Raw genomic sequence first — 15626 nt, 5'->3', positions numbered from 1 at the left:
GGCCAACCCGAGTTCGATTCCTCCGCCCCTCTCTGAGAGCCCGGCAAGCTACCGAGAGTATCTCGCCCGCACGGCAGAGCCTGGCAAGCTCCCCGTGACGTATTCAATATGCCAAACACAGTAACAACAAAGTCTCCAATGGAGACGTTACTGGGCCCGCTCGAGCAAATTGATGATCAACGGGAGGGCCTTTACTTTACTTTACTAATACTAAGATGGTTTGTTAAACATGCTGTATTTTTTGTTGTAATTCAGTCTCCCTTAACATCCCTTTCACCTTTCCCCTACCATGTCAATTACATGTTAACAGTGCCATTTCATAGAGTTAAGTGTGAGCAATATTGTTCATGCAAGCTCAGCTTATATGTGTTTAAACTTATCATTGACTTTATGTACACCTTGTCCTTTGGTCAAGAATATTGACTTTAAATCGCTAGCACAAATGATTGCTCTGGAAGGAAACTATCTGGGGTTAGAGAAGTGGCCCACTTAAAGCCAATAAGGTATATAAGGAATTATGAAAACCTTCCTTCCTTTTAAGGATGCCATGCACTGGGGACATAGCTCACAGTTCTGTACTGCTTGCTTTCATGTCATATCTCCAGGTTTGATTCTGGCACTTCATGGTCCCCAGGGCTGGTGGGAGTGAGTGACTCCTGAACAAGTCAGAAGAAAGTCTTGAGCACCTCTGGATATGACAAAACAAAACAAAATCCCCAAAAAGGAAAGAAAAAGAAAGTCATAGACAAATGAAAAAATGCAAATCAAAATGACAATAAGGTAACCCAGAATCAATACCATGAAATAATACCATGAGACTAATATGTAGCACTGTCCTCCCGTTGTTCACTGATTTGCTCGAGCAGGCCCAGTATTGTCTCCATTGTGAGACCTGTTGTTTTTGTATTTGGCATATTGAATACGTCATGGATAGCTTGCCAGGATTTGCCATGCGCATGAGATATTCTCAGTAGCTTGCTGCGCTCTCCACGAGGGACAGAGAACTCGAACCTGGACCGGCCGGGCCCACTGCATGCAAGGCAAATGCCTTACCACGGTAGAGACTAATGTGAAAATGGAAAAATGAAATTTTGCCTTTTGCCACCCCATGGACAAAACAGGAAGGATTCAAAGTAAGCAAATTAAGTCAGGATAAAGGAAAAAGACAAATACAACTAGTCTCAGGCTTATGAAGAAGCAAATCAAGGGGTTAGATTCTGATCGCAGAACAGAGGTTTTCAAGAACAGGGGAGAAGGCTGGAAGGGTCCAGTGGACTGTGGTGGAGGAAAATCACCACTTTAATGGGTGTGAAGTGAACATTGCACCTCTAAAACATAGATAAAAATGTACAGTATTCTGTACCAAAGTTACTTCTATACAAAATAAAATGTTTGAGAAGGAAAATCGTAGAAATATGCCTCTCCATTCCCACTGCACATAAGCAAAAGGCATTTTGACAAAGGACTACATGTAGCAGATGTACTAAAATTAAAAGTAACTAGATTTTGACAGAAATGGAAACCATAAAAGGAAATTAAAGTAACCTGGAAATATGTTAATCCTTGTTGACTTACTTTTCCACTGAATCAACCAATTGTAAAGGTTGTCCTAATTCTGAACTTCCTATTTGTGAGCCAATTAATTTCCTTACACGCAGCCAACATGGCTGACCCGAGTTCGATTCCTCCACCCCTCTCGGAGAACCCGGCAAGCTACCGAGAGTATCTCGCCCACAGGGCAGAGCCTGGCAAGCTCCCCGTGACGTATGAGATATGCCAAACACAGTAACAACAAAGTCTCCAATGGAGACGTTACTGGGCCCGCTCGAGCAAATCGATGAACAACGGGAGGACAGTGACAGTGACAGTGACCCACTTGAATTTTTGTGTCTTGAAGTTTGGGTTTTGTATTACAGGCAACTGATTGCTTTCTTCTACATATTTGATAAAACATCCATGAAAATTAGTATCTAAGACCTCTTTTGCTAAAAATTTGTTTATGTTATAAATTTTACTGAAGTGTTAATCTCATATAAAAAAGAAAGTAATTATAAACTAAATAGACTGCATCACTGTATCACTGTCATACCATTGTTCATTGATTTACTCAAGCGGGCGCCAGTAGCATTTTCATTTGTCCCAGCTCTGAGATTTTAGCAGCCTCTTCTTATTCATCTTTTCCAACACTGCCGTATTGGAGGCTCTTTCAGAGTCAGGGGAATGAGACACATTTTTGTTCTTGTTTTGGCCATATAGCTAAATAAACTACAAAATAAAAAGTCAAAAGCAATTTGGTGGGGGGGACAGGTCACACCCAGCAATGCTCAGAGATTACTCCTAGTTCTGCACTCAGGAATTAATTCTGGCAGTGCTCAGATAAACTTTTGGAATACTGGGGATCAAACCTGGATCAGCTGCTGAAAAGCAAAAATCCCACCTGCTGTACTATTGCTGCGGCCCCCAAAGAAGCAAATTTATAAATAAAACATTCTAAGAAAAAGTAAATAAACAAAAAACTAAGTATATATAAATAAATAAGATATTGTGCTTCATGTATATATGCATCCACATATATGCATTTGCACAGAAACATTTTTTGAGAAAATATTCCTCAGAAGTAAAGTCTTTCTCTTCCTTAAGAAACTATTTTTATTTTACAGTAAAATTATATCTGATTTGTAATTATTTCTATCTTTTTAAATTTACTACCCTTGGCAGATAAAAGAAAAGAATCAAAATTCATGAACCATTAGTTTATAAATAGATTTTAAAGTAGGTCACAAGCAACAGGCTAAGAAGATTAAAGAACTTAAGATGCTGAACTTGCCATTGATTCAAAAAGTCCAAGTTCAAGTAGCTCTGAAAGTATTAATTATAATGAGAAGGAGAATAGAATTCTGGTGAATATACCAGGAAGAAAAAAATGTTTCATGAATGTGGCCTTGTGCTAGTGAGGGAAATTTTTGTCTCCAGGGTCTTTATTTTATAGGACATTTGGTCTGTGCTGAACAAGTACATAAAAAAGATAGAATATATTCAGAAAACTATACTGAGGATGATGAGTGTGCAAAGATCATATAAAACAACAAACATAGTGATTCGCATTTATGAATGTGTTCACCAGTGTCTACAGACCAATAGGAAATATTTTAGTGTTCTCTAAACAACATTCTTCTAGCTTCTTCTTATTTGTATATTTCTTCTAGGCTTCAAATTTCATGAAATTTAATGTGACTGTGTTTTATTTAAGACATAGTCACCCCAGGGACCGACAGAGCCAAGTTAAGGTGCTAACCTCGTATGCTGTGAACTCTGGTTCAATCCCTGGCACCTTCTATAAGCTTAGCCAAGAAAAAGTCCTGAGCATGGTCAGCTGTGTCCCACTTTCCCCTCAAATCAAAAGACAATAAAACAAAACAAAGCCCACCAAGATTAGTCCAGGACATTCTGATTGAGTAGACATACAGTCCAGGAACCTCATTGTAACATGCAACAATTTCTGATGCAAATGATTTGTGGCCTGTCTTGAAAAAAACTGCTCTCCAGGAAAGCTATGTATTTAGTGAAAACTTCTCACTTATCTGTTAAAAAAATAAAATAAAATAAGATTGAGAGATTAATACCCAAGAATAGCTGAGATCAGCACCAGGAGGATTACTCCATAGTTTAGTGAACAGTCGGGCATTCTAGAGGAAAGGGCAGCTCAGATAGACAAAGGAACACCAAATAAAGGGTGTTTGGAGGATCCTCCCAGGAGGGGAGATGCATGTCGAAAGTGGACTATGGACTGAACATTTTTGCCGCTCAATGCCTCTTTTGCAGACCACAACACCCAAAAGTAGAGAGAGAACACAGGGGATTGCCCTGCCACAGAGGCAGGGGGGGATGGAGGGATGGGGGTGGGGGGGATATTATCCATGGTGGTGGAAAATGGGCACTGGTGGAGGGATGGGTATCTGATCATTGTATAATCAAACCCAAGTACAAAAAATTGTAAATCTACAACTGTACCTCATGGTGTTTCACTAATAAAAAAAAATTTAAAAAAATAAAATAAAATAAAATAAGATTGAAAACTGTTGAATTAAAATAATTTTTTTCATGATTGCCTTTTCATGTTTGAAGTATTGCTATATAGAGAAAAGAATAGATTTTGTATTACTTTAAGAAACAAAAACAAGCTCTGAAAGATTATTTCTCAGCATAATACATCTCTGCTCAAGAACGAGAAAGTCCACTGCGTGTACTCTAGTGAAGCAGGCAGTTAGGGCTCTCACACTATTGGCACTCAACTTAGCAGGAACAGGGGCCAAAGGAATATGAATTCGTGCCTGATTTTTAAAGAAAACTGCTATACTAATAATAGTGGCATCTTCAATATGACACTACAAATGAATTAAAAGCAAATAATCTATTGACACATAATAATATAAGAACAAGAACATTTAATGGATAAAAACATAATTTTATTATTTTTTGTATTGTTATAAGTTAGTTAACAGTTCTGCTGATTCACCTGGATTCCTTTATTTGATTGCATTTCATTAGAAATCTGGTTGGAGTTGGACCTGGTCTTTTCTTGTGCTCTCATCCTCAAAATGCTAGGCCGAATTTTCTCACCAGATGGCAGCAAACTTCCAATAGGATTAGCTCCAATTCATTATTGCTAATCAAGTCTCCGCTTGTTTGACACTTGCAGATATTCCATTGGACAGAGAAAGTCACATGACAAACACAGACTGTAGAGGGACTTCATAAGGAACCTGCACTGAAAATGACATGTGTGGAACATCTTTGTGTTTATAGTCTCCCTTTCCCTCACAAGAACATTAAGAGAAATATCTCAAGATAAATGTGGTTGAAAACAGAATTAATATAAAGTTTTAATAAACTTTAGAAAAAGAGGAAGGAAGGAAGGAAGGAAGGAAGGAAGGAAGGAAGGAAGGAAGGAAGGAAAGGAGGGAGGGAGGGAGGGAGGGAGGGAGGGAGGGAGGGAGGGAGGGAGGGAGGGAAGTCAAGTAAAAAGAAACTTTGCAGGGGATACAGTAGTCCAGTATTAGACATAAGATGAATTTAGGAATGCTTACACAACAATGATATGGAAATGTGATTTTCCTCTTAAGGAATAACACACTAACCAGTGACATACCATTACCATATTCCTAATAAGCATCATATTGTTTGAGGTGATTCTCACATACATTTACTCACCATATTTACATAGACACTAATATACATCCTAGATCACTGAACAAAGAGAGAGAGAGAGAGAGAGAGAGAGAGAGAGAGAGAGAGAGAAAGCTATAAAAGCCAACCAAAAGAACAGTTTTCCAAACTGTACCATACTATACCCACGAGGACATAATGGAATATTAATATTTGGCACTAGGCCAACTTTAAAGCTTTCATCTTTTTTAATCTCCAAAGGTTTTTATTTTAAATTTAAGTAGCTTATGTGGTTTACCTTCAAGGTCAAACTGAAAAATCAGCAGTGATTTGGAAAAAGATCAGTTGTCATTCTGCTCAGTAAAACTTTTATATTGGCATCAAGTAAGCATTTAATCCTTATATTCCTAAAAGTATAAAATAAAAAAAAAGATAAAGGTGCCGAGTGACAGTATAATGGGCAAGGTGCTTGTCTTGCACACCATTGACCTGGGGTCCAACCATGGAACCCTATATGGTTTTCCGAGCAATACCAGAACTGATCACTAAACTCGGCCAGGAATAAGTCCTGAGTACTCATGTTCATATGAATATATATATGTGTGTGTGTGTGTGTGTGTGTGTGTGTGTGTGTGTGTGTTCATTAGTCTGAAATTCCCCAGCACCCCATATAATCTCCTGAGCCCGCTAGGAATGGTTCGTGAGTCTAGAGCCAGGAGTAAGTCCTGAGCACTGCTGGGTGTGGCCCTAAAACCAATTTTTAAAAAATCAAAACAAAAAAATTAATAAAAATGAAAAATCAAAACAAAAATAAATAAAATTGCTGTCCCTATTTTGCTAATAAGAAGTAGTGACCATTAATGTCACTCTTCTCAATTCAACTTAAATTGCCAATTAAAAAAAAGTTAGATTTAGGGTATAAAAAATGCAGAACAACATATCATTGCTTTCTGTGTCTCCCATGTAATAACTTACTATTTTCTAAAAAAAAATTTTAAAAAAGCTATATTATTAAAAAATCAACAGGATTGATTACAAACAAATGTTATGAGCTTTACAAAATTTACACACAAATAAAACTTATCCTAGTAGCATCTATTCAAAACACTAAAAGAAAGTATAGTTCTTAACATATACTATATAGTTCTACCTTATACAGGCCTGACAAGAGACTGAGAGCAGATGCCAAGTGATCACATTCCTGTGGCAATATGCAGTGATTGAGGACAGAGGGCTGTACAGAGTTCTCCAGAGAGACTAAACCAATAGGAGATAGAAAGATAGACAGACAGACAGACAGATAGATGTGTGTGTGTCTACGTGTGTGTATTTCTGTGTAGAAATGGGGAAAGGAGCACATAGAGTTTAAAGAACTGACTCTTAGGACAGTAGAGGATGACAAGTCTGAAAGAGACTGGAGAAGAAGGAAGAGTTAATGTTGCAGCCACATTCTGACAGAATTGCCTCTTCCTCAGGAGCCCTTAGTCCTTCTCATATGGCCATCAACTGTTTTCTTTTTTCCCCCCAACTGTTTCTTTCTTTTTTTCTTTTTTGGGTCACACCTGGCCCTGCACTCAGGAATTACCCCTGGCAGTGCTCAGGGGATCATATGAGATGCTGGGAATAGAACACTGCTCAGCCAGCCACATGCAAGGCAAACGCCCTACCCACTATACTAGTGTTCCAGTGCCCCCCCCCCAACTGTTTCTTTTCTCTTTTTTTAAAAGAAAAATTATTTGGGGCACTGCATCTTACAAAACAGTTACTTACAGGGTTTCAAGCATAAAATATATAAAAGATTCCTTCTCTACACCTTCCACCACACTGTCTGCTTCCCTCCACCAGTGTCCCAGTGTCTCTGCTTCCCCTCAGCCCACTCTTGTGGTAACTTTCAGACTGAAGACCAATTCTCATTTTTCATTGCCATTGGGCATTCGTTTTTATCTTGATATGTTTATTTATGTCCAGCATGTGAGAAAGATCATTCTACATCTGTTCCTTTTCTTCTGACTTATTCCATTTAGCATGATACTCTCCGGATCCATACACGAAGCAGTATATTTAATAATTTCATCTTTTCTTTAAGTCAAGTAGTATTCCATTGTGTATATTGAATGGCTTATTTATCCAGTTATCTGGGTTATCCAGTTATTCTTGGACATTTGAGTTGTTTCCAGGGGTATTGTAAATACTGCTGAAATGAATATAGAAGTGCAAATGTCTTTTCTGAACAGAATTTTCGCGACCTTGGAGTCACTTGATCACTTGATCACTTGACATCCCATTACTCATCGATTTGCTAGAGTGGGCACCAGTAACCACTCCATTCATCCCTGTCACGTGCTAATGTAGCCCAATGGCATCTGCTCATTCTAGGAATACGAACAGCCTCAAACCGATCGTTCATGATCTTGATGAAGAAATATGACCATCTCATGGGTGGGTGGCCACGCGATCTTTTGAAGTCCCATGGAAACCAATCGGTAATGGTTCTAGTCCAGCAGTCATCTTCAAGTCTCATTACGTGTCCAGCCCATCTGATTTTTGACACCTTGGCAAATGAGACAGCGTCCCTGATTCTTGACTGTCGACAGAGGTTGGAACTCCAGATTCTATCTCTCATTTGAGTGAAGCGTGATACTCCAAGCATAGCTCTTTTGACTCCTCTTTGGGAGACACAAATAGCATTCTCATCCTGTTTTTATAGGGCCCAAGTCTCTGAGGCATATGTTAATGCAGGAAGAATAGTGGAATCGAAGAGATGTGCCCAGAGCCGCAGGTTCTTCGATGCTTTTGAAGGCATTCCAAACCACTCTCTTCCTCCTGCGCAACTCAGGTGTCAGGTCATTCGTCATGTTGACTTCTCGACCTAGGTACACATAACATGCATTCAGAGATGTTCATCCTGTTGAGAGTGAACAGAACGTCAGGAACAAGACTTTTTCTCGTAAACATTGTCTTTGTGAGATCCTAGTCCGACCTTTCCACACTCACGGTCAAAGTCGGCCAGCATTTGTGCCACTTGGCTGATGTTATAAGAACAATGTCATCAGCAAAGCGGAGTTGGTGTAGTTGCCAACCGTCTATCTTCACTCCCATTCCTTCCCATTCCAGTCGTTGCATGACATTCTCCAGGGTGGCACTGAAGAGTTTCAGTGAAATGGTATCACCCTGTTGAACCCCTCTCTTGACATCGATGATCACTTCCTTGTAGAATGGTGAGATCCTGGTAGTGAATCCATAATATAGCTCATGGAGGATCCTGATGTATTGACTTTGAACGCCCTTTTTGGCTAGGGCCTTGATGACCGCTTCAGTCTCAACAGAATCGAAGGCCTTCTTTAAATCAATGAATGTTAGACAGAGCAGCATCTTCAACTCCTGAGAAACATCAATGAGCTTGGTTATCTTGTGGATATGGTCAATCATGCTGAATCCTTTTTGGAACCTGGCTTGCTCACATGGTTGTTCCTTCATCTAGTGTTCTGCCAATCCTATTCAGAATGACTCAAGTGAACAGCTTGTGGACGACAGACAACAGGCAGATCGGGCGACAGTTGCCAATGTCGTGGATGTCTCCCTTCTTGTACAGTAGTACAGTCCTGCCCTTGGAGTAGATGCCAATAAATGTAATTGATGGGTCGTGTTTTTTCTGAGCTTCTGCTCAGGGTTTTTTTGTGAGAAGTGTCCATATTGTTTTCCAGAAAGTCTGTCAGTAGACATTCCCACTGGCAGTGAATATGGTTCCTAGATCCACATCTCCAAGCCAACACTGATTGTTTTTGATCTTTGTGATTTGTACCAGCCTCACTGGTGTGAGGTATCTTATTGTTTTGATTTGCATTCCCCTAATAATAAATGATGCAGGGCATTTTTTCATATACCTTTTAACCATCTGTATTTCTCTTACGAGGAAGTTTTTGTTCATTGCTTTCTTCCACTTTTCAATAGGGTTCATTATTTTTTTCATGCAAAGTTCTGCTAGAGCTTTATATATCTTGGATATTAACTCTAACAGATTAGTTCTGAACAAATATTCTATTTCAGTATGTGGGGTGCCTTTTTATACTGCTCATAATTTCTTTTGCCATTCACAAGCTTCTCAGTTTGATGAAGTTAAATTAGTTCATCTTTGCTTCTATTTGCACTGAATCATTGAAGATACTTCTAAATTTAATATCCCAGTGTTTTAGCTATGTTTTCCTCAATAGAATCTATGAATTTCTGTCTAATAACGAAGTCTTTAATTCGCATGTTTGACTTTATGTATGGTGTAGAAGGGAATCTGAGCTCTCTTGCACTCTCTCTTTCTCTCTCTATCTCTCTCTCTCTCTCTTTCTCTCTTTCTCTCTCTTTCTTTTTGCATGTTGTGGATCAGTTTTTCCAGCACCATTTGCTGAAGAGAGTTTCCTTGTTCCACTTCATACATTTTGTTTCTTTTTTTTTTTTTTTTTTTTTTTTTGCTTTTTTGGATCACACCCAGCCGATGCTCAAGGGTTACTCCTGGCTCTGCACTCAGGAATCACTCCTGGTGGTGATTGGGGGACCATATGGGATGCTGGGAATAGAACCCAGGTCGGCCACGTGCAAGGCAAACGTCTTTCCAGCTGTGCTATTGCTCCAGCCCCCTACATTTTGTTTCTTTGTTGAAGATTAACTCTCCTTGGATCAATACTATTACAATAGTCTGAGAGCTTGTCCTTGTTCCAATACCACACAGCTTTTATCACTACAACTTTATAGTATAGTTTGAGGTGAGGGAAAGAGAAGTCTCCCATTTTAATTTTCTAGGATTTCTTTGCTTATTTGAAGTTTTCCTTTCATTTTTTACACATAAATTTCAACAGTGATCTATGTTATATCTACATGTCATATTTATATATAAATATATGTTATCTATATTTAAGTGGTATATGTGTGGATAGATAGATAGACATATATGGAGAGAAAAACAGACATCCATAAAATAAGGTACAAATTTTAACAAAACCAACAAAGCAATTATAAAATTTAAGTCCTCTTAATAAGTGTTAAACTAAGTATCTGACCTTACAGAATTGAAGAAAATAAATGGAAAGTTATATCTTTACAAAGTAATAATTTTGTAATTATACTGTGACAAAATTGATTTAAAGTAGTTAGCAATTTAAAAGACTAATACAAATACTCCACAGAACTTATGATCAAACTATTAAAGATAATTTTGTTTATGTAGAGCAGTGTACAAATATTATATATGTATATATATATGTATATATATATAAACCAATGCGGAAAATATTGTTGGAGACTAATAGTTTTTTGAAAGAAAAAATTTATTTTCAAGCACACAGATACCTATAAAGGCAAAAAATAGGCTTTCTTAATATCCAAAAAGAACTTTTAAATAATAAATACTAAGTCATTAAGGGGCTGGATCGATAGTACAGCGAGTAGTGCGTTTGCCTTGCACACAGTCAACATGGCCGACCCGAGTTTGATTCCTCTGCCCCTCTCGGAGAGCCCAGCAAGCTACCGAGAGTATCTCGCCCGCATGGCAAAGTCTGGCAAGCTCCCCGTGATGAATTCTATATGCCAAACACAGTAACAACAAGTCTCACAATTTGTTGTGAGATGTTACTGGTGCCAGCTCGAGCAAATCAATAAACAACAGGAAGACAGTGCTAATGTAACAAGTCATTAAGACTCAGATTATAAATTTAAATGGATTTGTTACCATTAATCTCAATGTTTTTATACTTCCACAATAACATACTCAGTTAATATTGCTCTGTAATTAATCATACTGTGAATAGATAACATTATTCTATTTTCAGTCTTAGCATAGGGCTTGAGCGATAGCACAGCGGGCAGGGTGTTTGCCTTGCATGCGGCCAACATGGTCAACCCGAGTTTGATTCCTCCACTCCTCTTGGATAGCCTGGAAAGCTACCAAGAGTATCTCACCCTCACGGCAAAGCCTTGCAAGCTACCCGTGACATATTCGATATTCCAAACACAGTAACAAGTCTCACAATGTTACTGGGCCCGCTTGGGTAAATCAATGAACAATGGAAGACAGTGATAGTCATTCTTGTCATACAGTATATGTAGTATGAATATCATTATATCTGACTATTCTAAGTTGTGATTATGTAAACATTATATCAGGTTCATATAAAACCTAACGAAAGATAAAGGAGATCTGTACAGACTTATTATTCTTGAAATATTCTTTTATAAATGAGTCTCACATGGGGTGGCTGAATGGCAACAAGAAATCTTCACACTATTAAAGGAAACGTTCTATTTTACATATATTTGCTCAAGAATTTGGGCTTATACATTTTAGTAATCTTCCAATAATTTCTTTTGATTACTGGAAATGTAATTATAGTCTTAGAAACCTAATAGATAAATATATTTATCACAGTCATGGCCCTCGCATTGTTCATCGATTTGCTCGAGAGGGCCCAGTAATGTCTCCATTTTTTGAGACTTGTTGTTATTGTATTTGGCATATTGAACACATCACGGTTAGCTTGCCAGGCTCTGCCATGCGGGCAAGATACTCTTGGTTGCTTGCCGGGCTCTCTGAGAGGGGCAGAGGAATCGAACCTGGCTCGGCCGGGTTGACTGCCTGCAAGGCCAACGCCTTACCGCTGTGCTATCACTCTTAAATAAGACGTGTAATATTTAAAATTGGACTACATGTAAATCACTGTATCGCTGTATCACTGTCATCCCATTGTTCATCGATTTACTCAAGTGAGCACCAATAATGTCTCCATTCATCCCAGCCCTGAAACTTTAGCAGCCTCTCTTTAGTCTTCTTTCCCCACGATTGGAGACTCTTTTAGGGTCAAGGGAATGAGAGCCTCCAATTGTTGGGAAAGACGAGTACAATGTAAATAGTATATTTCATAATTGGGAAGGAAGGAAGCAAGGAAGGAAGCAGGGAAGGAAGGAAGAAGGAAGAAAGGAGGGAGGAAGGGAGGGAGAGAGGGAGGGAGGGAGGGAGGGAGGGAGGGAGGGAGGGAGGGAGGGAGGGAAGAAGGAAGGAAGGAAGGAGGGAGGGAGGGAGGGAGGGAGGAAGGAAGGAAGGAAGGAAGGAAGGAAGGAAGGAAGGAAGGAAGGAAGGAAGGAAGGAAGACTGGTAGGGAGGGAGGAAAATAAACCCTGTAATTGTCTCAGATCTTGAAGTTAGAAGAAAAGTTTTCATATTATAATATTTAATAAAATTTCTCTCAATGTAAGAGGTGTACAATTATAGCAGTATGATTTGTCTAAAACGAATTAGTTACTATTTCTATTGTTAAATCCATAAAATGCAATTTGTGAACTAACGTTCTCTTAAGAAAAAAACATCTAAGATTACCATTAAATATGGATATGTTTTCAAAGATGCTAATCTTACTTGAGGCCAAATAAATACGGTTACACTGGAAAGTCCACATGGATCGTCTATTTCCTGTTCCGTCGTAGAGAGGCTCTGGTTCCTCAGCTGTCTTCTTCCCCCGCTCTGTACTGATAAAGGAGCTTTTTGTTCTCCTGATAAGCGATACACTGTGCACTTTTCAGGTGCCCAGAACAAAAGTGGAGACACACAATGAACTCTTCTCTAGTAGTTCTAAGAAGATGAAGGGTAAAAGTAAAACTAGCTTTACCTGAGATGTGTTTCTTTCAATGAAACTTTGCTTGAATATTCTAAAGGAAAACATCATTTTGTCTGCTTTTAAAAGCTTACTGTATAGTTTGCTCACCCCAATCTTCTACTAGAAGCAATTGCAATGGAAGGTCTTTATCATTATTACTATTAATATGTTTGATCTGACTGAATTTCTGTTTTTTTTTAAGGTATTGTTGGAGTGACTTTATCTAAAATAAATGGTTTCACTTAATGTGTCTTATCAAAATAGATTTATTTAAATAGCATGGATTCATTTTTATTATCAATTCATAAAGATTTAAAACTGTCTTCCATATATTAGTAAGTTCACTTAAAATGCTTTACTTTTGTAGCCTCCATGGCCCTTATCATACCTCACACAGCTCACACTTACACTTTATATCATTGGTAGAAAAGACAAGAGCAGTACCCAGGCTAATCCCTCAGAGACTCCAAGTAGGGGCTAACGACAAAGATTCTCCCTCAGAACAGCAGAAGCAAAGGAAACAAATCAGGAAAATGTGTAAAAGCCCACCAAACTTAGGGTGAAAATAATAACTGAGAAGGGTCTACCAGGTCCAACCATATAGGTTTAGAATAAAAACTATTCAAAATGGGAATTATATTAGAAAAGCTATTAAAAGAGAAGCCTTTGAACAAGAGTTCGAATATATCTATAGATTTTAGAGTATTTGTATTTAAATCTATTTAAATCTAGTATTTTTATGACTGCTGGAGTGATAGCACAGCGGTAGGGCATTTGCCTTATAAGCGGCCAACATGGCCGACTCGAGTTCGATTCCTCTGCCTCTCTCGGAGAACCCGGCAAGCTACCAAGAGTATCTCACCCACACAGCAGAGCCTGGCAAGCTACCTGTGACTTATTCGATATGCCAAACACAGTAACAACAAGTCTCATGATGGAGACATTACTGGGCCCGTTCAAGCAAATCGATGAACAATGGGAGGACCGTGTCTACTACTTCATTTTCATGACTAAGCCACAGATGTTTCAGCTATTTCAACCCACTGTTATTTCGATATTACTTGTTTGCCAGCTCAAAACATTAAATATTAGACATTGCCCTAAAAAGTGGAAATAGTTTTAGACACAACATAGTATTTTCCCAAGGATAGTTGGAAAGACAAATAACAAAAAAAATCTTTCAAAATAATCAAAATATGTAAATTGTAAAATGTACTGAATGAACATCATACTCTGAAAATCAAGAACTTACAAGATTCCAATTTTTATGTTTTTATTTGAGCAAAAATTGATTTCATATTTTAAATTGTTTGTTTTGGGGGGGGGTTGGAGCCATAAAAACCCAATGCTGGAAGTATTCAAGACTTTTTCCTGGTTCTCTGTTCAGGGATCATTCCTGGTGTTGCTCAGGAGACCATATGTAGTGCTGGTGGTTGAACTAGTGTTGTCTCCAAGCCAACCACTTTAACCTCCATACTATCTCTCTGGGTCCTAGATTTTATAGAAAAAAAATAGAGAAAATTTAGGTCACCTGAAAACATACTACAAAGCCATAATGAAAGCTGAATTGTCATATCTTGGGTAAAATACCCAAATGTTTTTATCATCATCAATACAGGGTTTTAGTATGGTAATTTTTGTGAAGTTTTATCAACTTGTCCCCTTTATCTAATTCAAAGTTGGACAGTAACTTTGGAAACCCTCAGTGGCTTAGACATCAATAAAACTGCTATATTTTCTGTGACTAACAAGTTGTCCTTTGATCTCTGAAGGAGTTCATGAAGTTGGCGACAGGAAATGGTCACTGGACTTCTCAATTTCATAAAAAAAAATTCCATTATTAAAAGCCAACTAGTGAACTTTCCCAATTTGAAATTGAATTGGGAAACTTTCATCTCAAAATCATTCATGTTGTAAAGCAGCATTCTTCAATCCTTCTATACCCACAGATCACCACGTCCTGTAACATTACATAGACCCACATTTATAACCCAGGTGGTAAACGAATGGTCTTCAACTCTCTGTTGAAAATCAGATACACACTGGTAGTTGAAGATAATTGCTCTAAATTGCTATAAATTTTACTTTGCGAAAAAAGATTAACAGTTACCTTCTAGAAAAACCGAAAATTATTAAGAGAAAAATATGTTTAAAAATGCAGAACATGAGGCCTGGGGGTTTGTTCAGAGAGGTAAGGCACATATCTGTATAGGTGAGGTCCTGGGTTCTTGTCCTGCCTTTCCAGGCTAAACACCTTGTGCCAAGTCAAGAACCGAGTTTTCAGGTCTTAACCTACCTGTGTATCACTCAGGGGTGCTCCCAACTCTTGCTCTCCACTCCACACCCAGCATTACTGTGTGTGGATCCTGTTTAAAATGTAGAGTTTCATATTAAGGAATTTTTTAGTTTTGCTAATTTGTTTTTGTTTGGGGGCCATTCCTGACATTGCTAGACTCAGTAATATTGGCATAGGGCGAGGCACATGCAGCACAAGGGATTAAATCTGGGGCTCCTAGCTATCTCCCCCAATCTTAAATTAAGATTTTTTAAATGCAACAATTTAGAACTATCAAAGCTAATTAGAATGATTATGAATCATTTATTATAAGCTACAGCTTGACAAGAACAATGTATATTTAAAAGAATCTGCATTGTGTATAATCAAAGGCCAAATTTATGTTCCTGACCAGCACAGCAGGTAGGGCATTTGCCTTGCACGCAGATGACCCAGGCTGGCCCCAGTTTGATTCTTCCAACCCTCTCGGAGAGCCCAGCAAACTACTGAGAGTACCGCGCCCACATAGCGAAGCCTGGCAAGCTACTTGT

At 38.4% G+C, this 15626-nt stretch overlaps 1 protein-coding gene across 1 annotated transcript in view; it reads right to left on the bottom strand.

Annotated features, from left to right (window-relative positions):
• LOC130023696 (uncharacterized) overlaps positions 1-625 on the bottom strand; it is a 45673-nt gene extending 45048 nt beyond the window's left edge. The window contains exon 1 of the mRNA XM_056114282.1: positions 570-625. Coding sequence (XP_055970257.1) covers positions 570-625 — 56 coding nt within the window. The remainder of the gene's footprint in view (positions 1-569) is intronic.
• Between the last annotated feature and the right edge of the window lie 15001 nt (positions 626-15626).

The sequence above is a fragment of the Sorex fumeus genome, unplaced genomic scaffold (assembly GCF_029834395.1).
Source record: "Sorex fumeus unplaced genomic scaffold, SorFum_2.1 ptg000024l, whole genome shotgun sequence".
Classification (NCBI taxonomy): Eukaryota; Metazoa; Chordata; class Mammalia; order Eulipotyphla; family Soricidae; genus Sorex; species Sorex fumeus.
Note: the sequence above shows the minus strand (reverse complement) of the source record. Positions and strands in the feature narration are given on the sequence as shown.